Below are 27258 nucleotides of genomic sequence, written 5' to 3'. Positions count from 1 at the left end.
AACAACAAAAATTATGAGACAAAGAAAAAGGAAACAAAGAAACAGGAGAGTATGGCCCATATACAAGAAAATAAGCAGTCACTAGAAGGTGTCTCTGAAGGGGCCCACATGTAGGATTACTGGACAGAGACTTTATAATAAAACCTTTGTAAATATGTTCAATGAACTAAAAGAAATGGTATCTGAAGAATTAATGAAAAGTTTCAATAAAGAGATAGTATCAGTAAGTATTAATATATAGAAATTATAGAAAGATAAATTCTACAGTTGAAAAGTACAATAAAAAAGGGAAACATTCACTATATGGGCTCAAAATATTTTCTAATTTCCCTTGGGATTTCTTCTTTGGCATATTGGTTATTTAGGACTATGTTATTTTAAATTCCACCTATTTAAGGATTTCCCAAATTTCTTTCCATTTTTCATTGCTAATTTAATTCTGTTGTTGTCAGAAACATACTCTGTATGATTCTACCCCTTTTAAATTTATTGAGGCTTCTTTTATGTCCTAAGACATGGTCTACCCTGGAAAATATTCCATGTGTACTTGAAACATGCTAAAAGGCATCCATGAAAATCCCACAACTAACATCATACTTAATGGTAAAACATTGAATAACTTTCCCTGTGGTCAGGAGCAAGACAAGGATTTTCCACTCTTGCCACTTCTATTCAACATTGTACTAGAGGGTACTAGCTAGTGCAGTTAGTTAAGAACAAGAAATAAAGGCATGCACAGTGAAAAGGGAGAAATCATACAATCTGTATGTATAGATATCATGATCTTATAAATAGAAAATTATACAGAATCCACTAAATATACTATCAAAACTAATAAATGAGTTTAGAAGATTTGCTGGATATGAGATCAATATACAAAAATTAATCATTTCTATACACTAGTGATGAGTGATACAAAATGAAATTAATAATCATTTATAATAGTATCAAAAAGAATAAAATGCTTAGGAACAAGTTTGACAAAAGTAGGTCAAGATTTATACACTGAAAACTACAAAACATTATTGAAGGAAATTAAAGAAATTCTAAATAAATAGAAAGACATCACATGCTCATAGGTCAGAAGACTTAATATTGTTATGATGGCAATATTAAAAAAATTGATATACAAATCGAACACAATATCAAAATCCTGACTTTTTTGCATAATCTTACAAGGTAATCCTGAAATTCTTATAGAAATGCAAGGGACACAGAAGAGCCAAAGCAATCCTGTGCAATAAGAAAGAAAGTAGATGACTCACACTTTCTCATTTTAAAACTTACTACAAACCCTTAAATACAAAGCTATAATATTAAAGAAAATGTACTGGCATAAGGTAGACATGTAGATGAATGGAATAGAATAGAATGTGCAGAAACAAACCTTTATAATAATGGTTAATCGATTTTTGACAAGGTTACTAAGAGAATTCAGTGAGACAAAATAGTCTTTTAAAAAAATCATGCTGAGACAATTTTATAGTCACATACAAAAAAATGAATTTGGACCCCTTAACTCATACCATGTGCAAAAGTAAACTCAAAAAGGATCATAGACATACAAGTAAAATCTTCATGACCATGGGTTTGGCACTGATTTTTTTTAGATATGACATTGGTGTGACAAAACAATAAATAAACTCAAAGTTGAAATGTTTGTGCTTCAAATGATACCTTGAAGAAAGTGCAAAAACAGCCCACAGAATGAGAGAAAATATCCACATGGCCAATATCTGATAAGGGCCTTGTTTCTAGAATATATAAACATCTCTTACAATTTAATAACAAAATGACAAGTAACACAGTTTTTTAAATGTGTGAAGAATTTGAACAGAGGCCCCCAAAAGGATATGCAAATGAACAATAAGCACATGAAAAGATACTCAACATTGTTAATCCTTAGGGAAATGCAAATCAAAATCACAGTGAGGGGCTTCCCTGGTGGCGCAGTGGTTGAGAATCCGCCTGCCGATGCAGGGGACACGGGTTCGTGCCCCGGTCCGGGAAGATCCCACATGCCGCGGAGCGGCTGGGCCCGTGAGCCATGGCCGCTGAGCCTGCGTGTCCGGAGCCTGTGCTCCGCAAAGGGAGAGGCCACAACAGTGAGAGGCCCGCGTACCGCAAAAAAAATCACAGTGAGATACCACTTCACACTCATTAGGATGGCTATCATAGAAATGACAGACAAAAACTTTGAGAAAAGCTGTAGAGAAACAGGAACCATCATTCATTGCTGGTGGGAAAGAAAAATGGTGCAGCCATTTTGGAAAAGAGTTTTGGAAAGCTGTCATTTAAAAGTTTAAACATCTGGTTATCATATGTCCCAGCAATTCCACACCAAGATGTATGTCCATAAGAAAAGAAAATCTGTGTCTACTCAAAAACTTGTACATGTTTTCATAGCTGCATTATTCATAATAAACAAAAATGGAAACTCCCCAAATTTCCATCAACTTATGAATGGATACACAAAATGTGGTTGTTATACAATTTAATACCATTCATCAATAAAAAGAAATGATGTCCTGATAAACACCACAACATAGATGAACCTTGAAAACATTATGCTAAGTGAAAAAAAGCTAGTCACGAAAGACCACATACTGTATGACTTCTTTTTTATTAATTGTTCAAGATAGGCACATCTATAGAGGGACAAAGTAGATTAGTGTTTGCCTGGGCAGTGGTGGGGGAGTGGGAGGTGGCAAGATGAAAGTACTCACTAAGGTGAAAGTTGAATCTAGCTAACAAGAGTTGTGGTCAAATGCTGCTTAAATATTATTTATATGCTGCAGTAATATTGATATAGAAATTCATTGAAATGGTTTATCTTTTGTACATCAAATTGCATAAAGAAAATTCTGCATGGCCTATAAAAGCTAGTCTGATTGTCTAAGCATCAGTGATCTTGCTACAAGTAGCAACAGAAAATAAACATTGTTCTTTTGTTCTATTTTTTCATATGTCTTAGATTTTTCTTCTACTTGTATGTGTCATTTTTCTGGTTTGCTTTTCATTTAAAAGTGAACAGTTTTAATGGAAGTATTTAAGTTAAATTTCAGCTTTTCCTGTGCTTTAGCTTATTATACTAATTTCATGGAAATGTTGACATTATATAATTCCTGTTTTTGAATTCTCTTTTTTAGGTGTCCTCAGACCTTCCGATGGTGTGGGGAAACCGAGACATCACCATAGACCCTGATAATGCAATTCCCTATATTCTACACGTATGCCCTTGGAAATGTGGTGTATTCAAAGGTAACAAAATTAATGAAATATTATTAACTACCATACTGGGAAAGATGAGTGATGAGAATAAATTAAAAAGTAATTTAAATTTCCCCTTTCTAATAAATAACCCAGAGGGAAATTTAGTTTTCCATTTCAGTCATTACCTTTCTAAATAATCAGAGCTTTGGGGCATACATTTTATGTCTATAGTGCTATACTTTCTTGTCCATTTTTAAAAATTTATTTGTGGGGCAAATTCCTGGAAGTAGAAATATTTAGTTAAGGCATTTACATTTAAAATTGTGGTAAACACTTTCAAATAGTTATATCAATTTATGAGCCAGACAGCATCCTATGAGAATATCTCTTTATAGGACTAGGTATTATAAAAACATGTACATATACTTAATTGAACATGAAAAATAGGTTAAAGGCTTTGGTATATGTGAAGTTTTCTTTGTTTCTCTCTAGTAAAACATTCATTTATGCAAATTGCCTGATGGTCCCTGAAAAGAATTGCTTGCTTGGGAATGGGAGTGAGGGTTATTCCTGCAAAGCTTTTGATGAGAGAGGAGGTGAGAGGTGTAGAAGACTAACAGGGAAGAACTGAGGGACTGTATTTCATCAAAGGAATAATTGTTCTATTCGGGAGAGAATTCAGTGTCCCATGGTGGTTAGATCCTGCTGAGGAAATTACTAAAATGTTGGTAAATGGATACAGTTTAAAAATGTAGAACGCATACAGCCAGAAGCAATCTTGTACTGCCTGGAAGTACTAGCCCCTCATCTTTGCTTGCTTCAACAAAGCATGTTTTAGGAAAGGGTCTGTACCTAGCATAGGAGGTGTAGAGAGCTGCTCCAAATAAGAAAGTACACAGAGAGTAGGCTGAATGCCAGCGCTGTTAACAAGCAGAAGGGAAATTTCAGAATGGCAACCACAGTGATCCAGTTACTACCACTGTAATAGAATATGCTGTGGGTGAAGAGCCAACCCGCCCATCCCCACTCTCTACTTCTAGTTGGCTTGACCTCAAATGTCACCATAGTCATAGCTGTTAGCATCTTGTGAAATCTTTTCATCACTTTTCAGACATTTGGCTTTACAAAGCCCATTAACAATTCTCCATGTAATAGGTAGATTTTGAACTAGAGTGAGCCTCTTCCAGGCATCTCAATAAAGTAGCATGTTTTTTGCCATTTTTAATGTAATTCACAGGATAGAAATGTAAATTTCAGTTTTCATTTTAATCATCAAATGACAATCCTAATGTTCCTTAGTTCTGGAATTTTAACTAGTCTTTTGTAAAGGGTAGCAAGTGATTCATAATTTCCATTATTATTTTTTATATAAGTAATAAATCTGAGTTTCCTGTTCTATAAAAGGCAATGAGATCTGCTATGTGTGAGAAGGAACGTAAGAGAAACTTCAAACGGTAGAACATTGTTGAATTAGGAGTGTTTATGACTCCTTTAAACAAAACGGAGCTGCTGATCCATGAATCAGACTCTTAAAGTTATAGAAAGGGAGCTAAGAAGAATTAATCAGATTTAATGTATCTTTCCTTTGTATAGTCATTTTTGTTGATTTTGGAAGCATTTCTGAGACCATAAAACTTCAAAACGTATTTTCACTGATCAGATAAGGACTCTTAGCATGCTGATTTGAAGGACTTTAGAAGAAATTTGGGGAACTTAAAGGCAACTCAGGATACATCGTTGAGGATGAATTGGTAAATATTGCTGGCTACACAAGAGCTTTTGCAGGCTTCATAATTTTGAAAAATATTTGCAAGACATGTTCATGATTGTACTTCCCAGGGCGGTCCCTTAAATTTGAATTAATGTTGCCATTATGATTTGGACAAGCTAAGCCTGTAAAGAAGGCAAACTCCGTTTTTATTGATATTACTGTTGGAAGGATGCTACAATATTTTAAGCAATGTAAATGTAATTGCTTCTGAACAGTTGTTAATCTTGTAATATAAAGAAAACTAGACTAAAATTTTCATAAATATATAAGAACGTTCCTATTTGTGCTGGTTAAAGAAGTATGTCAATGTGCATGTGTATATCATCCATCTTAAAAAGAACAAACTTTGTGTACCTTTTCAGTTCTGTCCTTAATTATATAAACAATTATTTACAAAAGGCCTATAATTTGGAAAGTCTTGATAAGTATAGTAGTTATAAACAAAGCTGATCTTTAACCAATTACGCTCTGTTTGTTAAAATATTTTCACAGATGCTTTTCCTGGTATGTTGGCAAATACTCAATTGTTTGAGCTCCACTTAGGTGTAACTTTTGATCTCTAGCCACCACAGACCCTCCCTTTGCCCCCCCAACAAATCAGCAACAAATAGTGTTAACACATGCCTCAGGGCTTGGATCCAGTGTCCTTCCTGACTGGTCAGAGCTGGAATATAGGTTTGTTAATTATTTCAAATATTACCACTAGATACAAAGATAGATGTCATATGGCTCTTGCTTCCTAGGAATTCATATCTGGTGGTAGAAATAGATATCCATAAGTCACCTCAGTACAAGGTACACACTGATATACCACGAGTTTAAACATGGCACTGCAGAGCATGATATTGGGAAACGTTAACCCTAACAGTGGGAGTCCAAGAGGGCATCTTAGAGGATAATGGGTTTGACCTGGACCTTAAAGGATGAACTGGGATTTATCAGTCGATATGGTGGGGAACGCATTCTAGCAGAGGAAACAACATTATTGAAAATAAAGAGAAGTTACTTTCTGTAAATAATGAATAGAGAGGTGTGTCTGGAGTGTGTGTTTATGGTAGCCAATGCAGAGTGACATACAGTTAGAAAAACAGGCAGACTTTGCTGGACAGAATTGTGTTTTACTTCTTATTGCAGTTGGAGCCATTGAAGATTTCTGAGGGGCATGAGTCAGCTGAGTTTTAGAAAGAAAAGTCTGGAGGTAACATAAAATGGATAGGAGGTACAAGAGAGGGTGGATAGATCTAAGAGATCATTTAGGGGCCTTTAGCAATATTCTGGTTGATTAGTTCTCAGTATTAGTTTGTGCCTCTTCTCCCAAAAGCAGACCCTGAGAAAAGAGTTTAACTGCAAGTAGTTTTTTTGAGAGGTGATCACAGGAAGCACGCTGACCAAATGGGGAAGTACGATGCTGAAGGGAAAAAGTCAGAAAATGAGCTAGATATCAGGTTACTGCTGAGACCTGGGGAACCTCACTGGGAACTTGCTGAGAGAATTGTCAAGCTGAAGGGTAAAGAAATTGGGGTAAACATCCTCTACCTCCTTTCCCTCAATGATTAAAGTTTGTTCTTAGGGCAGATTCCCATGGCAGTGAATTCCCACTGGAAGAGAGTCATAGCAAACCACTGGTGTGAATGCAGACTTGTCTGCAGAGGGGATTTTCATGGAGCACTGAGTCATATGTGGCATATACTAAAGTAGGTGTCATGGCATATTGATTGTTAGGTAGAAATTTTGAGAAATGGATGGAACTGGAATTATCACAGGAGCCTGAAGTGAACTACAATCATGTTTCAAGCGTACCTATGTGGAGGTTTAAATTTGAATGCCTCTTTGGCCATGGAACAAAAAGTTAAGGTTGACCACTTAAATGAACATTATGGGCAGACCAAACTAGGCCAGTGATAGTGGGTTAAAAAAAATAGAAGTGAAGTTTCAAGAAAAGTAACAATGGAAAATGATGCTGTAGCAGCTTGGGTTTCCAGGGAATCAGACTCTGAGATGGGAGATTAGTTTATAGGACATTTATTAGGGAATGTATTGTGATCAACACTTGTGAAAGGAAAAGGTAAGGAAACATACTGACCGGAGGGAAAAGTTGAGTTTCCGGACAGGCGGAGTGAAGGCTTTTAGTCAACTCACTGGGGCCTCTGAAGCTGGGATGGTCCTCTGGACTTGTCCCAAGTTAGGAGAAGGGGACTGGGCCTTTATGCTGCTGTGCTGATCAGACATTGAAAGTGGACTACAGGGCTTCCCTGGTGGCGCAGTGGTTGAGGGTCTGCCTGCCGGTGCGGGGGACGCGGGTTCGTGCCCCGGTCCGGGAAGATCCCACATGCCACGGAGCAGCTGGGCCCGTGGGCCATGGCCGCTGGGCCTGCGCGTCCAGAGCCTGTGCTCCGCAACGGGAGAGGCCACAGCAGTGAGAGGCCCACGTACTGAAAAAAAAAAAAAAAAAAGGAAAGAAAGTGGACTACATGTAGAAGGAGGTTTGACCTTGGGTGAGGCTTTTTTTTTTTTTTTTTCCACTCAAGGCGCCATGCCTAAAGAGGGCTTGACCAAATAGTCATTTTCCAGCATTATTCCTAGTAGCAACAGAAATATAAGTCCTTCATTCCTGAAAAGGAAAATGGTTGATGTAGCATTATGTCTGTCACAGCTGCATTTGATGAAGATTGAATAAGGAGAGAGAAGGGAGAAAGGCAAGTCAGGTGTACTTCTGATAGTAAGCAACTCTAAGGAAGGTGATACCATTAACTGCGAGAGAGAGATCAGCAGGATAGATTTACTGGTTAGGGAGGGAAAGCCCAGTTCTATCTTGATTTGAAGATTATCTTTTTTGTGTCAATAAATTTCAGAAAAATGGAAAAATATTGAATCAGTCAACCTAGATATGAAAGCATAGAACCTTAAAGGGAAACATACACACAAAACCAAGCAAACAAAAACACCGTGTGTAAAGGCAGAAATGTTTAATGACTAAATGCATTAAAACGTAATGGCCTGATTCTCTCCTTAACAACCAGAAAATGACCTCTCTGGTCATTAGAATGCAAAAAGCTAATATTACTGTCCATTATTACAGGATTAGTATGTAACAAGATATAGAAATGTAGTAATGGCCTGTGGCTTATTTGTAGTAGTGAAATATGCAACTAAATTTCCATTAGTCTCAGGTAGAAACTTGATTTTTGTACAAGGCCAATATTTAGTGAAGATGATTAGGCATTAACAGTTAGTATATACTTTCCTAACAATAATCCTTAAATTTATTTTGATTGCAATAACATGATTCACAAATATGATTTAGAGATGGCTATAAACATGCATGTTCACAACATAGAGCAACTCACTCCTAATATAGCACTAAGAAAATGAACTTGTAAGAATTAAGGTTATTGGGCTTCCCTGGTGGCGCAGTAGTTGAGAGTCCGCCTGCCAATACGGGGAACGCGGGTTCGTGCCCGGGTCCGGGAAGATCCCACATGCCGCGGAGCGGCTGGGCCCGTGAGCCATGGCCGCTGAGCCTGCGCATCTAGAGCCTGTGCTCCGCAACGGGAGAGGCCGCAGCGGTGAGGGTCCCGCGTACCACAAAAAAAAAAAAGAAAGTAAAGAATTAAGGTTATACAATTTGATATAACCTACATATCATTTTTTTCTAATAGTTTGCTCCATTTGCTCTTCAATAATCTACGTGGAACACATATGTCTCTGGCGTAACTGTTCTGAGTTTCTTATGAGGAAATCACAGTAATCAGCTCAGTGCCCTCCAGCTTGTGAATATCAGGGTGATAATATAACTTTAAAAAGCAGATTTTAATAAAAACAAACAGGTGACTGTCTAAACTTGTGGGCATACCACTAGGGCCCCCTTTCTGTGAAGAGAAATGAAGAGTTATGAAGCTAAATAATTAATTTGGGGTTTGGTAGTCCCAAAATATAATGTGAAATCGGGACCTCATGCAAGCCTAGGCTGTTTGACAGGTTTGTTTTCTGATTCCCAATTATGACCCCAAAAGGCAAGACTCCAGGATACCACAGAGTAGTTCATATTCCAGAACAGATATCTCCAGTGATGGCTCAGTGCAGTGGATTCCTGCTTTCTTAGCTTGTTTGTGTGTTTAACTTAAAATTGTCAGTTGAGAGAGGATTCTCTGCACATCTCTTCCAACATATTATGGAAATGGCGATCCCTAGATATCTTTAAACAGCTTTCATCTTACTGTTAACCAATGTAGTTGCTTTATCTAACCTAAGCATAAGACTTCATAATTATCCCTTATGATCCCCTAGTTGTGAGGAACATACTTTCATCTCCAGGGAAGAAGTCTTTAGAAATCCTTCCAATTGTTAATGACATTTATTTGTGATTTTTAAAAAGAGGGGGGGGAAACTTGGGTAGTTGAATATCTTATCTTTGTCTGCAGAGACGTGGAAGTCCACAAGGACTATTTATTGAACTATGAGTCATTTAAATTTATGAACTAAAATCAGACTGAAATAATTTAATATGTTGATCATGGCATGGTAGCCTAAAATGATCTCTAAACATTAAACAAGAGTATTTTTACACCTAAAACTAATATAATGTTATATGTCAATTTTATCTCAATTAAGAATAAATATTGGGCTTCCCTGGTGGCGCAGTGGTTGAGAGTCTGCCTGCCAATGCAGGGGACGCGGGTTCTGTGACCTGGTCCGGGAAGATCCCACATGCCGCAGAGTAGCTAGGCCCATGAGCCATGGCCGCTGAGCCTGCGCGTCTGGAGCCTGTGCTCTGCAACGGGAGAGGCCACAACAGTGAGAGGCCCGCGTACCGAAAAAAAAAAAAAAGAATAAATATTTTAAAATTTTAAAGGATATTTTCATAAACCATTCACTTACAGTGTCAAGTATTTAATTGTTCAGGATACTACATGGACACAGTTCAATACTGTGCTTCAACTGTTTATTCTACAGTAGAAAGCTAAATGCTGAGAATCCACGTTTTAAGATGGTTTCCAGTCATGTTAGTAAGTTTAGTCTCTACCCTGAACATTCATGATAAAGTAGTCTTAAATTCTCTCTTATATCCGTGCCCCTTGACAAGCTGATAGCTCTAGAAAGTTGGTAACAATGGTGATTTTGATGTAGCCCACAATTACCTTGTATTTTTTCAGCAGCAGCTGAAAGTGCTTTTTCACTTGGTGAAAAGTGATTGCATTCATTCCGTTCAACACAACTGTAAATTGGAGCTAAGATTTATTTCTGCAAATTTGCAATTCAGAAGTCCTTATGCTGGAATGAGATCTATTATGACATTGGCACAAGAAAGCCTACTCTAAATGATTGCAAACAAGCTTTTAGTCAGCTTTGCTAAAGATTTTTAAAAATTTCTTTTTGATGAACTTCTGCTTAATGTCAAAACGAAATGTTTAATGTGAGCATAACAAAGTTCTTATGTTAGGCCTATGTTTAAACAAGATAGGAATAGTGTTTATAGCTGGCGCCCTGCTACTCTCCACTATCTAGACAGATATGTATTACCAGTTGCCATCTTTGAAATAGAAATTCAGTTCAAAATTTAATTTCTAATATTGTGTATGATGAGAAGCCTGCTTGTCATGTGTATTTTCAGAATGTGATGCTGAGCAAAAGTAGTGCTATTTAAATTTGCATTTTTTTCATTTAAAGTTTGGGCAGTATATTCATGCTAACCAGCACATCACAATGGCAAAATTGAACATCTTTTCCTTTGCTATCTCTTATCGTACTGCTATTGTGTGACTTCAACCTCCAATTATATCATTCTCTGGTTGGGCGACCTTGGTAGTGTACTTAACATCACTGATTGTCAGGTTTCTTACCTGTAAAATATAGATAATACTTAACCTTTCCTTAACCTTAACCCAGCGTCGTTATAGGCATAAAATGGGAATATATGAAAAGTACTCATCTAGTAGGTGCTCAACTAATGTTTATCACTCTTACTTAATATGCTAACTCCCATTTTTAAAAATTCCCTAACACGATATGGATATATGGGAGGATTTAGGGCTTCTTTTGGCTCCACTCTCTCCTAGTTTGTCTCAATGAAAATGCCAGAGAAAGTGCTATCAAAAGCTTGGCTAAAACTGAATTTGGATCTTGCTGGCCTGTTCCCACCAGTGTTGTAGAATGTGCACAGTTATAGGAGCATAAAAACCAATTAGATGCCACTGGTCTTTCAAAATAAATGTTGGCTGCTTTAAATGCCATAAAGCATTTTCATGCTCTTTTAGGTGAAAAATACGGTTTACAAAAAGAAACAGGGCCTTGAGGCACTGCACAGAGAATGAATTGGGTTTGTTTGTATCCTCTCATGGTCTTCTGGGATTTCCTCTTTGCTTTCACCATCTCTGCTTTCCCAGACAGCCTCTGCTCTGATGTTTCATAAAAGCTCTAGCCACCTGCATGGTATTACCCTGGGGGCTTATGAACACTAGATTTGTTTTTCCTGCCCCTGACCCCAAAATCAAAATCAGTATTAACTCAAGGTCTACTCAGGTGATTGGCTAGAGGTAAATTCATGCACGTTAATAGATCAATGAGTGACAACAAATTCTGCATTTTCTGCCTTTACACGGGATGATCTGTCCTTTGAACGCCAGACTAGCATTGGCCTGCAGACCAACACCTGGCATACAGCAGCAGGTATCCCGTCAGTGTCAAATGGAAGAAGCAATACATTTCAAAAATAAAATTATTTCTAAAATAGTTTTTAAATTGCTTAGTAGTTCAGTTACAGGAGTGCAGTAAAATATGAGAACAAGGAAGATTTACAAACTTGAAGAAAACCATAAATTTGAAAACTGCATATATTCTGTCAAACTGAAGGAAGTGTTTGCCGTGGGGTCATGTGTCAGAGACATAGTTCTCCCTGGGAGTGCAAGGTAGGCCGTAGATGCTCTATTGAATATGAATTTAGGTTGCTTTCAGAAGAAGGCTCTAGTGGCTTCCCAATCCACCCATGATATTCTGGTTAAAAGCTTCATATTTGAATTTTAAACTAGTGATATATACATATATATATATATGTATATATATACATACACACATATATATCATTGTTATTAAGAAAATAAAACTTTCTCCCTCATTCACCACCTTTCTCTCTTATCCCCCCTCCTGTGTGTGTGTATGTTGTATGTGTGTGGTGTGTGTGTGTGTGTATCCTGCTTTACTAGTCAAAAGAATTTGTGTATTTTGTAAGGAGTTATTTATAGTAAAATGAAAATATGATTTGGCGAGTCATTGGATTTTTAAAAAAATTGTATTTATTTATCATTTATTTAATTTTTGGCTGCATTGGGTCTTCGTTGCTGCATGCAGGCTTTCTCTAGTTGTGGCGAGCGGAGGCTACTCTTTGTTGCGGTGCGCGGGCTTCTCATTGTGGTGGCTTCTCTTGTTGCGGAGCATGGGCTCTAGGCACACGGGCTTCAGTAGCTGTGGCACATGGGCTCAGTAGTTGTGACTCGCGGGTTCTAGAGCGCAGGCTCAGTAGTTGTGGCGCACAGGCTTAGTTGCTCTGCGGCATGTAGGATCTTTCCAGGCCAGAGCTCAACCTGTGTCCCCTGCATTGGCAGGAGAATTCTAAACCACTGCGACACCAGGGAAGTCTCGATTTAAAATGTTTTTGAATAGGTATTACCTGCCCATAAATTTTTTTCCATTTTTATTGAAAAATAATTGTCCTATATCACTGTTTAAGTTTAAGGTATACAGCTTGATGGTTTGATTTACACATATTGTGAAATGCTTACCATAATGGGTTCTGCTAACATCCATCTTCTCATATAGATACAATAAAAAGAAAAGAAAGAAAAAAGAAAAAACAATTATCTCCTTATGAGGAGAACTCTTAGAATTTACTCTTAACTTTCCTATGTATCATACAGCAGTGTTAACTATAGTCATCATGCTGTACATTACATCCCTAGTACTTATTTATCTTATAACTGCAAGTTTATACCTTTTGACCAACTTCCTTCATTTCCCCCTACCCCCACCCTCTGCCTCTGGTAACCACAAGTCTGATCTCTTTTTCTATGAGCTTGGGTTTTTTGTTATTGTTTTGTTTGTTTATTTTAGACTACACGTATAAGTGAGATCATACAGTATTTTTTCTTCTCTATCTGACTTATTTCACTTAGCATAATGCCTTCATAGTCCATCCGTGTTGTCACACATGGTAGGATTTCCTTGTTTTTTAATGGCTGAATAAGATTCCACTGAATATACTATAACGTCTTTATCCATTCATTCGTTGATGACACTTAGGTTGTTCCCATGTTTTGGCTATTGTAAATAATGCTGCTTTGAACAGGAAGGTACAGATATCTTTTCGAGTTAGTGTTTTTATTTCCTTTGGATATATTCCCAGAAGTGAGATTGCTGGATCGTATGGTAATTCTGTTTTTAATTTTATGAGGATCCTCCAGACTGTTTTGTATAGTGGCCTCATGAATTTACAATCCCACCAGCAGTGCACAAGGGTTCCCTTTTCTCCACATCCACGCCAGCGTTTGTTATCTCTTGTCTCTTTGATCATGGCCATTCTAACAAGTGTGATATCTCATTGTGGTTTTAATTTGCATTTCCCTAATGACTAGTAATAAACTTAAATTTAATAGTGAATATTCTCTGAATGATAGAAATGTATATATACAAATGCACACATATATATGGATCTATTAATTATATATGTGTATATCCCAGTGTATTTATATATGTATATGTCTATATATTTATGTCTTTATTGATATATTACTCTTGAAATTTTATACAAAAAAATAAGTACTCTTGGTCATGAGATGGTGAATGATTTTTAGTTTTTAAAGTTTTTCAGTAATTTCTTAAATTGCTATAGTGCCTAATTTTATAATTAGAAAAAAGTTTTAATATGTTTAAAGCTTGTAGTTAAACAAAGTTTAATAATTATTATTTTTGTTGTTCATCTCATTAATAAATTATCACTAATCCCACTCTCACCAATAAATTCATATTCATTGTATGTTTTTAGCTCTGTAGGTGTTAAATTAGCTTCATCACAATACTACCTTATGTGATAGACACAGCAATTACAAATAGGGGGTGTTCTTGTCCCAGTGTTAGTTAATTTTATGTGTCACCTTGGCTGGGTCATAGTGCCCAGATATTAGGTTAAACATTATTCTGATGTTTTTGTGAAGGTGATTTTGTATGAGAATAACATTTAAATCTTTAGACTTTCAAAGAAGGTTGCCCTCCATAATATGTGTGGGTCTTACCTAACCAGTTGAAGGTCTTAATAGAACAAAGACTGACCTCTGCAGAACAAAACTGAATTCTACCCTTAGACTGCCTTTGGACTTGAACTCCAACTCTTCCCTGGGTCTCCAACCTGCTGGACTAACCTGCAGATTTTGGACTTACTGAGCCAATTATTTGAGCCATGCAAGACAATTCAATATAGTCAATGTAATTCAACAATTCAACATAATACACTGCAATGCATTGCAATGCAGTGCAAAACAAAATACTTTTTCAGAAGAGAGAGTCTGAGAACTGCACTGGTCTGGGCCCCTTATTTCACAGATAAGGAAATTAAGGCCCAGAGAGGCTTAGTGATTTACCTAAGTAAGTTAATCAAACATTGCAGTTCTTGGAATATTTAAAACTTGACAATACTGATATGATATGCAAACAATTAACTGAAACTGAAGGTCATCTTAAACTGTAATCTAGCTCAACATTGGAGAATAAAGAATATCAAAGTGAGAAGCTGAGCAGATGAGAACAAATAGAAAACATGTGGGTTTGAGGCCAGTACAAACCCTGCTACACAGGGCTTTTATGGTTGACCAGGGTTCTGGTTTCAGGATTTAAAGGTGCGATTTTGGACATCACAGGCAGCAGAAAGGCCTATTAAAAAAAAAAAAAAAATGTTGGAAAACTCAGATGTAAACATTACTTTCTCACGGCTTAGTCCTGTTAAAAAACAAAATTCAGCTGAGTAAGATCTAGTTGGCCTGATTCATCAATTCATTAATCAGGCGGCATCCCATCTAGCGGATAGAAAGCTACTCCCAGGTTTTATAGAAATGCTGGCGGAGGGGGTGGGGTATGGACAAGGATGTTATTAGCATAACAAAAGAAAGGATTGCTTCAGGCAAGGTTACCTCACTAGAGCTGACCAGGAAATTGCAAAAAGTCCCTTCCTGGGAGAGGTTGAAACTGCAATTAAGTCTTGGTTTACGGTCACAGAGGCAAGTGGCTCCACCTTGGGCCTGTTCTTTCTTTCTTCTTATTTGTCTTTCCCCCCTCCCCACCTTCTCCTTTTTTTCCTCCTCCTTTTTTTTAACAGTCCATACTCCATTTCAGCTTTTTGGGGGCTAAATTGCTAGGATCCTCTTTCACACTCCCAAAAAATGAGAAATTTCATAAACTATTTCTGATTTTTTCCTTAGGCTAAATTTTTATGGTACTAGAAATGTAGCCTTGTCTATTGTAATACCATAGTTAGGTATTTCTACGTATAATATGTGAATACTTTGGGAATTAAGGGGGAAAAATTAGTTATTCCTTTTGAAATATTAATCCTTAAAAGTAAAACACTCTTATTTTTGTGGGGAACTTAGTGAGTTACGGAGCAGGCATGAGGCAGGGAGCTTTCACAGCCCATTCTCATGGCCATGCAGGCTCGGGCTTCTCTAATTGCTCACAAACTGTGATGAAATCAGCTTTTCACCTTCCTCACAGCTCTCTTGACAAATGAGTCCATCAGAAAGAGTTTGAAAATGATATCTAATTCATGTTTCTCAAATTTTTATGTTAAATATGGTTTTCTGAAACCTAAATTAAGATGTCCTATGTTTTTTTCTTTTTTTCAGATGATGCTATTAGCAATTTACAAATCTGGTATTATCTTGAAATCCATAGTTCTCCTGTACCACCCTTAAACACTATTGAAGTGAAATGTATTGCTCTGGTAAGAGCCTCATTAATTGTTCATAGACTCCTTTTCACAAACAGTTGGGGCATTTGTTATAAACCTAAATTGCTATTCCTAAAAAATATCTATATTAAATGAGCATTTTGGGATAAATTATTCAAATTACAGCAATTTTATTTTAAATCCAGTAAAATGCACCTTAAATGCTTATAGAAAACATCTTTTAGTGCAATGGTATCATAGTGGCTGCCCTGATAAGCATTTTACCTGCATATCTCAAGAATTACTAGAGCAAAATTAACCTTAGCCTACATGCTTTCCTCACACATCTGATAAAAGCAGGATTGTGCTCTCTGGACTCTTTTAGTATTGATTCTTCCTGGTTTCTGTAGCAGGCCTTTCACTCTGAAATATATTTCGAGCAACTGGCATAGATTTGGGGTTTTAAATAGTACTGACAAAGAATATGATTGTCTTATGTGAATTATTAAAGTATTACTAAATCCATGTTCAGAATTATTTGATAAAGTCAAATACTGAGTCTTCATTTAAATAAAATATGAGGACAATATTGTTATTTATCGCATTTTAATTTAATTCATTTCAATTATTGTTAGTACTCATTTAAATCAAATATTTACATTTATGATAAATAATGGTTATTTTCATTTTAAAATATGCAGATGAATTTCTTTATAGAATCTTCAACTTTTGCTCCAACAGAAAATAAATTATTTCTGTCTGTAAATCAATTATTTGCTCACCTAATCTCTGGGTAAATCTCCATTGAGGCATAGAAAATGAATGGTTAAACTATTGAAATGCACTCAAGCGCCACTTGCAAAAGCTTTCTCTTCTACCTAGAAAATTATTTAATGGGATGACGATAGGATCATTTCACTCAGTGAAAATGTCCTATTTCCATGACCCTGTTAATCACTGCAGAATAAAATCTTTATTAAAGATTATTTTTAAATGACATAACTTTAATTATGAGACCACTTACATCTTTAGCTATAGCCAAAAGAGGATGTTAGGGGTAGTGTTTGGGGACTTCTCAGAGGAGGAAGGACATTCACATGAAAATAGAAAACCAAATGTTTGATAAATAAGTATTTGCTGGGCCATGCAGAGACAATGGGGCACAGAGAGAAATTTTAACAAACAGACTTTGCTAGGTTCCTCCTGTCTACCCACCTAGTTCACGCTAGTCTATGGTGATAGATCCCTTTCTGGAATAGGTTTTCTTTCTGCATTCTTTTAGGCAGTTAGGAGGAAGGTCAGAGTTCCTTCCTGAGTCTTTTGGGCTTTGATTGGTTTCAGTTTGAAATAATCCACATGCCAAAGAGACATTTTGAGGCGGCAAATTTTGCTTGAGTACAATAGTTATCTCTTTATCGGGACACAGGAGAAAAAAAAATTTTTAACGGGTCCAGGAGAAATTGGGACCATGAGGTGGCACCTCAAAAAGGGAGACATTGGCTTCCTTACTAATAAGGAGCAAGACTTAGCACCATCAGATGCTAGATTGCTCTCTTTGTGAATACAGGCAGATGTGCTGTACTAATTAAATGTTCACTTTCAACAGAAGTTGGTGGAGAAAGGGAGTCATTTTCAAGTAACTCTGCCCAAATAGGCTACCAATGACAGTGATGTTACCAAATTACTAAGTTTTCCCACCTTTCTAATAGTAATTACCTAAGGTAAAAACTTGTTAGCTCTATAACTTTCGGACATGAAGATTTAGTCGTTGGAGATGGTATGGGTTGTTTTAAATAATCCCATCAAATAAACCTTTGTGCACCTCTTGAAGAACATGCTTTTTGAATACTTTCAGAAGTACACTAAAATGGCTGTCCACACCTATATGTAGTTTCCTAGTAGTTTTGACTGCATTTGCTGTGTTTGCTAAACTTTTGAGAAATACTATACTTAATCCTTAGATCATCAGATGTGGCAATGAAGGTTTCAAGACACTAAGTCTTCTCTGATTTTCCATCTGTATCTCAGCTTTTGTTACATTCAACTCAATTTCCACACCTTCCCTAGAGATGAATGAATGGTTAGAATCTCTTTAAATAGGGTTTTTGTAAGAAATATTTACATCCTCGAGGCACATAAATTTGGTTACTTCTTACAGCAGGTTCCAAAAATCAGGTTATATTTATAATAAACAACAACTGGTTGATAATAGTCCATTCTCTTTTGTGTAAAGTATTTAGGATGTCTTTTTGAATCTTTTTTCTTCCAGTTTTATTGAGATATAATTGACATACAGCACTGTATAAGTTTAAGGTGTACTGGATAATGGTTTGACTTACATATATTATGAAAGTTTAGTGAACATCATCTCATATAGATGCAAAATAAAAGAAAAATATTTGTATAACTGAAAATAAAGCAAACAAACATGCAGAGTATGTGTGAAAGTGGAATCCTATATGAGCTTTTAATTCTTTGCTTATTAATGACCTTGATCATTGTACACTCTGTACGATTGCTGGGCACTTATATTTCTAGTTGTGTGAATTTGCCTTTAAATTTTAGGTTTCGCTTTTATAAGTAGTCAAACAAATTGCTCTTTTCCTACGTGATTTTTCCCCCTCTCTTTTCCCGTTAAACATGGAGACCCTTGCCAATCTGGAGATTTAATAAATATTCATATTCCTTAAAAAAAAAAAAAAAAAAGGAAAAGAAGAAAAATTTTTTCATTGTGATGAGAACTCTTAGGATTTACTTTCTTAACAACTTTTCTATAAAACATACAGTAGTGTTAATTATCTTTGTCAGGTAGTACATTACATCCCTAGTGCTTATTTACCTTATAACTGGAATTTTGTACCTTTTTACCACTTACATCCTTTTGCCACCCCTCCCCCCGCCACCCTCTGACTCTCATAAACACAAATCTGATCTCTTTTTCTATGAGTTTGTTTGTTTGGTGTACAACATAGGGATTCAATATTTTTATACATTATGAAATGACCACTACTGTCTTGGAAATTTTAATGGGTAATAGCTGCTATTCCATTTTCTTTGAACGCAAAAATCTCTTGTGTATCATATAGTTTGGGTGTGGAAGAATGATGAACGTAATCTACTGTCTTCCCATTGGCAGTCAATAATTTCAATATATAGCAAAGAGCTAAAAACAAATCTTAAGTTTGTGAATAAAACCTTATAGGCTTTAAATTTTAGGTCAGTCATAGCCTTCATAATATTTGTTCTCTTGTCAGTGAAAATTGCATGACCATTTCTTTACATATTTTTTCATTCTATAATCAACCTTCAATTAAATTCATTATATTGTTAATGGTGAGGCCCAGAAACCTCTCCACAAGTTAGTAAGAGAGAAGCAGTGTTAAAAACACTATTAATCCACTTGGTATCAAATATAACAACATGTACCAGTTGCCAAACATTTCCAATAAGTTTTTAGTTTAAAATTTTAGCCTCTATCATATGAAAACTGTATTTTGAGGTTTACATTTTATGTATTTTCTTCTTTCCTTCAGATTTTTATATTCTTAATTTTTTCTGTGTTAAAGATAATATATCATGAGTATTTGTACATGTTATTGAAATTTTTGATCCTCATGAAATGTTGAAGTATCAAAAAATAGCATTCTGCTTTGAATTTACCTTGACAAGTTGTGAAAAATTCTTAAATAGGATTTAAAAAAAATCTCATGGCCTATTTATGTTAAATCAAATATATATATATATAGCTCTGCCATAGATAGATAGAAAAATAGATACTGTCTCTCCATATATAGGTAGATACATATATGCAGGTAGATATGAATATATCATTATATCTAAATCTTTTTTTTAACATCTTTATTGGAGTATAATTTCTTTACAATGGTGTGTTAGTTACTGCTGTATAACAAAGTGAATCAGCTATGCATATACATATATCCCCATATCCCCTCCCTCTTGTGTCTCCCTCCCACCCTCCCTATCCCACCCCTCTAGGTGGTCACGAATCACTGAGCTGATCTCCCTGTGCTATGCAGCTGGTTCCCACTAGCTATCTATTTTACATTTGGTAGTGTATATATGTCCATGCCACTCTCTCACTTCGTCCCAGCTTACCCTTCCCCCTCCCCGAGTACTCGAGTCCGTTCTCTACGTCTGTGTCTTTATTTCTATCCTGCTCCTAGGTTCTTCAGAACCATTTTTCTTTAGACTCCATATATATATATGTTAGCATACGTTACTTGTTTTTCTCTTTCTGACTTACTTCACTCTGTATGACAGACTCTAGGTCCATCCAACTCACTACAAATAGCTCAATTTTGTTTCTTTTTATGGCTGAGTAATACTCCATTGTATATATGTGGCACATCTTCTTTATCCATTCATCTGTCGATGGACACTTAGGTTGCTTCCATGTCCTGGCTATTGTAAATAGAGCTGCAATGAACATTGTGGTACATGACTCTATTTGAGTTATGGTTTTCTCAGGGTATATGCCCAGTAGTAGGATTGCTGGGTCGTATGGTAGTTCTATTTATAGTTTTTTAAGGAACCTCCATACTGTTCTCCATAGTGGCTGTATCAATTTACATTCCCACCAACAGTGCAAGAGTGTTCCCTTTTCTCCACACCCTCTCCAGCATTTATTATTTCTAGATCTTTGATGATGGCCATTCTGACCGGTGTGAGGTGATACCTCATTGTAGTTTTGATTTGCATTTCTCTAATGATCAGTGATGTTGAGCATCCTTTCATGTGTTTGTTGGCAATCTGTATATTTTCTTTGGAGAAATGTCTGTTTAGGTCTTTGCCCATTTTTTGATTGGGTTGTTTGTTTTTTTGATATCGAGCTGCATGAGCTGCTTGTAAATTTTGGAGATTAATCCTTTGTCAGTTGGTTCATTTGCAAATATTTTCTCCCATTCGGAGGGCTGTCTTTTTGTCTTCTTTATGTTTTCCTTTGCTGTGCAAAAGGTTTTAAGTTTCATTACATCCCATTTGTTTATTTTTGTTTTTATTTCCATTTCTCTAGGAGATGGGTTAAAAAGGATCTTGCTGTGATGTATGTCATAGAGTGTTCTGCCTAGGATTTCCTCTAGGAGTTTTATAGTGTCTGGCCTTACATTTAGGTCTTTAATGCATTTTGAGTTTATTTTTGTGTGTGGTGTTAGGGAGTGTTCTAATTTTATTCTTTTACATGTAGCTGTCCAGTTTTCCCAGAACAACTTATTGAAGAGGCTGTCTTTTCTCCATTTTGTAGTCTTGCCTCCTTTATCAAAAATAAGGTGACCATATGTGCATGGGTTTATCTCTGGGCTTTCAATCCTGTTCCATTGGTCTATATTTCTGTTTTTGTGCCAGTACCATATTGTCTTGATTACTGTAGCTTTGTAGTGTAGTCTGAAGTCGGGGAGCCAGGTTCCTCCAGCTCCATTTTTCTTGCTCAAGATTGCTTTGGCTATTGGGGGTCTTTTGTGTTTCCATACAAATTGTGAAATTTTTTGTTCTAGTTCTGTGAAAAATGCCATTGGTAGTTTGATAGAGATTGCATTGAATCTGTAGATTGCTTTGGGTAGTATAGTCATTTTCACAATGTTGATTCTTCCAATCCAAGAACACGGTATATCTCTTCATCTGTTTGTATCATCTTTAATTTCTTTCATCAGTGTCTTATAGTTTTCTGCATACACGTCTTTTGTCTCCTTTGGTAGGTTTGTTCCTAGGTATTTTATTCTTTTTGTTGCAATGCTAAATGGGAATGTTTCCCTCATTTCTCTTTCAGATTTTTCATCACTAGTGTATAGGAGTGCAAGAGATTTCTGTGCATTAATTTTGCTACTTTACCAAATTCATTGATTAGCTCTAGTAGCTTTCTGGTGGCATCTTTTAGATTATTTATTTAGAGTATCATGTCATCTGCAAACCATGACAGCTTTACTTCTTCTTTTCAGATTTGGATTCCTTTTATTTATTTTTCTTCTCTGATTGCTTTGGCTAAAACTTCCAAAACTATATTGAATAACAGTGGTAAGGGTTGACAACCTTGTCTTGTTCCTGATCTTATACGAAATTGTTCCACTTTTTCACCATTGAGAACAATGTTGGCTGTGGGTTTGTCATATATGGCCTTTATTATGTTGAAGTAAGTTTTATCTGTGCCTACTTTCTGGAGGGTTTTTATCATAAGTGGGTGCTGAATTTTGTCAAAAGCTTCTTCTGCATCTGTTGAGATGATCATATGATTTTTATCCTTCAGTTTGTTAATATGGTGTATCACATTGATTGATTTGCTTATATTGAAGGATCCTTGCATTCCTGGTATAAACCCCACTTGATCATGGTGTATGATCCTCTTAATGTGCTGTTGGATTCTGCTTGCTAGTATTTTGTTGAGGAGTTTTGCATCTCTGTTCATCAGTGATATTGGCCTGTAGTTTTCTTTTTTTGTGACATTTTGTCTGGTTTTGGTATCAGGGTGATGATGGCCTTGTAGTATGAGTTTGGGAGTGATGAACACCATTTATAATGCAGAATTTTCCCCCACTGAGGGCTCTCTTATCAAATAATTGACCATATATGCATGGGTTTATTTCTGGGCTCTCAATTCTGTTCCTTTGGTCTGTGTGTCTGTGGGTAAGGTTGGTTCAGTGGCTTGTATAGGCTTCCTGGTGCAAGTGACTGTTGCCTGTGTTCTGGTGGGTGGGAGTGGATCTTGTCTTTCTGGTGGGCAGGGCCACTTCCAGTGGTGTGTTTTGGGGTGTCTGTGAGCTTAGTACGATTTTAGGCAGTCTCTCTGCTAATGGGTGGGGTTTTGTTCCTGTCTTGCTAGTTGTTTGGCAATGAGCTTCCAGCACTTGAGCTTTCTGGCTGTTGGGTGGAGCTGGGTCTTAGTGTTGAGATGGAGATCTCTGGGAGAGCTCTCGCTGACTGATATTATGTGGGGCCAGGAGGTCTCTGGTGGTTAGTGTCCTGGACTCGGCTCTCCCACCTCAGAGGCTCAGGCTTGACACCTGGCTGGAGCACCAAGACCCTGTCAGCCACATGGCTCAGAAGAAAAGGAAGAAAAATAATCAAATCAAATCAAAAAAAAATTTTTAATGATAAAATTTCAAAAATAATAATGAAATTAAAAAATAACAAAGTAAAAAAAAAGAGAGCAACCAAACCAATAAACAAATCCACCAGTGATAACAAGCACTAAAAACTAAACTAAGATAAAGATTAATATCAGAAACAAGTAAGTCACAGGCAGCAAACCCCAAGTCTACAGTTGCCCCCAAGTCCACCACCTCAATTTTGGGAACATTTGTGGTCTATTCAGGTATTCCACAATTTTGGGAACATTCCGTTGTCTATTCAGAACATTCATTGTCTATTCAGGTATTCCTCAGGGTTCATCACGTTGATTGTGGAGATTTAATCCTCTGCTCCTGAGGCTGCTGGGAGAGATTTCCCTTTCTCTTCTTTGTTGGCACAGCTCCCGGGGTGCAGCTTTGGATTTGGCCCCGCCTCTGCATGTAGGTCGCCTGAGGGCATCTGCTCCCCACCCAGACAGGAGGCAGTTAAAGCAGCAGCTGATTAGTGCTTTGTTGCTCAGAGGCTGGGGAGAGGGAGGGCTACAGTAGTCATAATTGGAGTGCAGTGCAAGCCTGCATCATCAGAAGGCAGTGTGATGTTGCCACAGCCTGAGGAGTGCCGTGTGTTCTTCCGGGGAAGTTGTCACTGGATCACGGGACCCTGGCAGTGGCGGGCTGCACAGGCTCCTGGGAAGGGTGTGGGTTGTGACCTTGCTTGCAGACTGGATTCTTGGTGGCAGCGGTAGCAGCCTTAGAGGTTCATGCCAGTCCCTAGGGTCTGAGCTGATAGCCGCAGCTTGTGCCCATCTCTGGAGCTTGTTTAGGTGGTGCTCTGCCTTCTGTGGGCACACGAGGAAGGAATCCACTCTCCTCGCGCATGCCAAAACTGTGGTCTCTGCCTCTTTGGCAGCTCCAGACCTTTTCCCGGACTCCCTCCCAGCTAGCTGTGGTGCACTAGCCCCCTTCAGGTTGTGTTCATGCAGCAAACCCTAGTCCTCTCCCTGGGATCCAACCTCCGAAGCCCGAGCCTCAGCTCCCAGCCCTCGCCCGTCCCAGCGGGTGAGCAGACAAGCCTCTCAGGCTGGTGAGTGCTGGTCGGCACTGGTCCTCTGTGCAGGAATCTCTCCACTTTGCCCTCCGCACCGCTGTGGCTGCGCTCTCCTCTGTGGCTCCAAAACTTCCCCCCCACAACTCCCCATCCTCACCAGGGAAGGGGCTTCCTAGTGTGTGGAAACTTTTCCTCCTTCACAGCTCCCTCCCACTGGTGCAGGTCCCATCCCTATTCTTTTGTCTCTGTTTTTTCTTTTTTCTTTTGCCCTACCCAGATAAGTGGGGGAGTTTCTTGCCTTTTGGGACATCTGAGGTCTTCTGCCAGCATTCAGTAGGTGTTCTGTAGGAGTTGTTCCACATGTAGATGTATTTCTGATGTATTTGTGGGGAGGAAGGTGATCTCCATGTCTTACTCCTCTGCCATCTTGAAGGTCCCCTCTATATCTATATCTTGAGAGAGAGAGAGCCTATATTAAACAGGCTAAGCAGGAGGGTACTTCCTAGGTATTTGTCCCTGTAATTAGACATGTTTCTATTTATCACTGCTTTTCATAGTTTTTCCCCCTTCAAGGTTGTGGGAAGTGTCTTGAATACACGTGAACAAACCTATAGACTCTGCAGGAGTTTCTGGCCTTTTCACAACTTCTCAGTGCCTATCAATGCATCCTCACCCCACATCACTCCCAGTCTGGAATTATCTCCCACTTTGGTTGCACTTCTGCAATCTGTATGACTCAGATTGGATGGTGAAGGACTGGAGTTGGTGAGGGGGGATGTGAGGCATGACTTCCATAGACACAGTGACATGTAGATGGCAGTAGCAGAGGAATGACAATGGTGCTTGTAGTTTACAGCTGTCTACCTGATTCCTCTGAGTCCTGAACTGCTAGTACTGACTTTTCAATTTAGAAAAATTACTAGGACAAGACTATAGTTATCACTTCTTCTGAATTACATGGTACACTTCAAAATCCCCTTTGGTACAATTTATTTATTGACTTGATAATGTTTTCAAGTTGAATAAAATTAAAATTCCTCAATAATATGCCTTATTTAAATTAATATTATTGTGGTTTGGGACCTCAGAAATAATCCTTTTATAATGAACTCATGATTATCTTCTAGGAGAGGATTTGGTAAAAAATACTTTGTGCTAGTGCATATTGAATTGTCATTGACTCAGTTAGGCTTTTATGGGCAAAAATAATAATAATCTTCATTTTCTCTGACCCATTAAGAATAGGAATTGATGAAGTTTTCGGTACAAATACTCAGTGAATTAAATTTTTCCTGTTCAGAGAAGGTGTGAACCGGCAACCAAATGATAAAGTTAACCCAGTGTCTTTCGCCCATCTGAGGCACCTGTTCTTTCCCAATATCTTTCATGAAAGAGGTCAGCCTGAGTTAACTTGATATTCTTAAACTCCTTCTGAGTCAGATTTTATCAGTGTTTTTGCTGTATTATTTAGTTCAGTGTTGTGATTATCCAGAATATTAGACATATCAACAACTAGATTTATATACAAACATTAAAGCCTCTTACAAATTGCACATTTTCTTATTTAATGAATATTTACTGTCTCTGGTATCCCTGGCACTATTCTAGATGCTAAGGAAAGTGATAAACAATACAAACAAGGCTCGTGTTTGCATGGAGCTAATATTTTAGTTGAATTAGAGAGGAAACAAAAATAAAATTGAAATGGAATGCTCTATGTGAAGTTTTTCTGTTGTCTTAGATTTTCAAGTAAAATACAAACCTGAGTACTATAGATAGTTCTTTCTCCATGCTGTGAAAGGTTTTGCTATGCCACTTAATTAGGACTCACTAAATGTGTAAGTTAGGGCATCTCTAGTTGATATAACAAACTCCAGAATTTCAATGGTTTAACACAATCAAAGTTTTTAATAATTGTAACAGTCTGGTTCATTTGTTCCTGGTTAGTGGCTGGTGTCCTCCATGTTGAGATCCCAGTATTCAGACTCCTCCCATATGGTGAATCCATCATCCTTTAGGGACTCAAAGGTTCTTGCACATGGGTGGAGAAAGGGAAAAGAGAGGAGAGAATTCCCGCTAGTTGCGTGGAAGTGGCACACATCACTTCCACTCACATACTATTGGAGTGAACTAGTCACACAGCTATGCCTGGGTGCAGGAGGGTCTGAGACATGTAACCTCTGATTGGATAGCTGCTACCCAATGATATCTTTATATTATGAAGGGGAGCACAGAATTTTGCTGGAGAAATTATATTTCTGCTGTGTCTAGGGAGATGAGAAATCTTTAGCCTATCATCCACTTTCTAGCCTGTGTATGCCACGGTCAGAACACAAAGAGAGTGGTGCTGTTTTCTTTAAGGAGTGGAAACTGACAGTTTAATGCCCATTAGATTTTAGTGAGTTCCTGCCCATAGATTGGATCATATGTAAAGGGAAAATGGCTAGAGTGAAAGCAGCTACACTTCTACTGACACATGATAAGACCTTCTGGATCAAAATGGATTTTACTCTGTGGAAGGAGACTGGGCTTGGACTGTTTTAAAAGAATCTGCCTCAAAGTACATTCTACTAGAGGGAGAAGAACCCAGAGGAGTCTACATGGGGGTAATGCTAGAAAGAGTAAGAAAGAGGGACCTAGCAAGTCAGCTGGAGAAGATCACCCAGCATCAATTAAATAAATGGCCTTTGTTCTTTTACCTCTCATCCCATCTATATCCTATAACCTGAAGGATCCATATTAGCACAGTGATTGCAGGAGGAGAGGAAGCCAGAGCAGGGAATTGAAAAGAACAGATCATGTCTACCTTCTTCTTCACAGGCAGTCTGAAAAATCACTAGATAGTCCTGGAAGTGGGGACGGTGTGCCAGGGAGAGAAATCAGGAAAAGTATTCGTTGGATGTGAGATGAAAAGTGTTGGTTGATTTTGTATTTCTTTACATATCTGACAGTGAGACTGCTCTCGCATTGCGAACCATCCTAAGATAACAGCAGGAGTGGGGGAAGGGAGATCCTGCCTGGTTTGGAGAGCAGCAGTGGAGGAGAGAAACCGTTTTCAGATTACACTCCACTAAGTTTAGTTCACCAGGTGAACCCGTTACTGTGACAATAAATGGACAAGATGAATTTAGACAGTGATAATTCTACAAATGAAAATAGTCCAGGGTTTCATTGCGGATGACACAAAGACTGAAGCAGTACAACCAGGTAGAGGGACTAACCA

General features: G+C 37.6%; 1 protein-coding gene across 1 annotated transcript in view; it reads left to right on the top strand.

Annotated features, from left to right (window-relative positions):
* The window catches only part of CFAP47 (cilia and flagella associated protein 47), a 41493-nt gene that overhangs the window by 8656 nt on the left and 5579 nt on the right, over positions 1 to 27258 (top strand). Inside the window, 4 exon segments of the mRNA XM_067023179.1 lie at positions 3150 to 3330; positions 6306 to 6322; positions 15737 to 15766; positions 15840 to 15965. Of these exon segments, the coding sequence (XP_066879280.1) occupies positions 3150 to 3330; positions 6306 to 6322; positions 15737 to 15766; positions 15840 to 15965 (354 nt within the window).

This window comes from Kogia breviceps, chromosome X, assembly GCF_026419965.1.
Source record: "Kogia breviceps isolate mKogBre1 chromosome X, mKogBre1 haplotype 1, whole genome shotgun sequence".
Taxonomy (NCBI): Eukaryota; Metazoa; Chordata; class Mammalia; order Artiodactyla; family Physeteridae; genus Kogia; species Kogia breviceps.
Note: the sequence above shows the minus strand (reverse complement) of the source record. Positions and strands in the feature narration are given on the sequence as shown.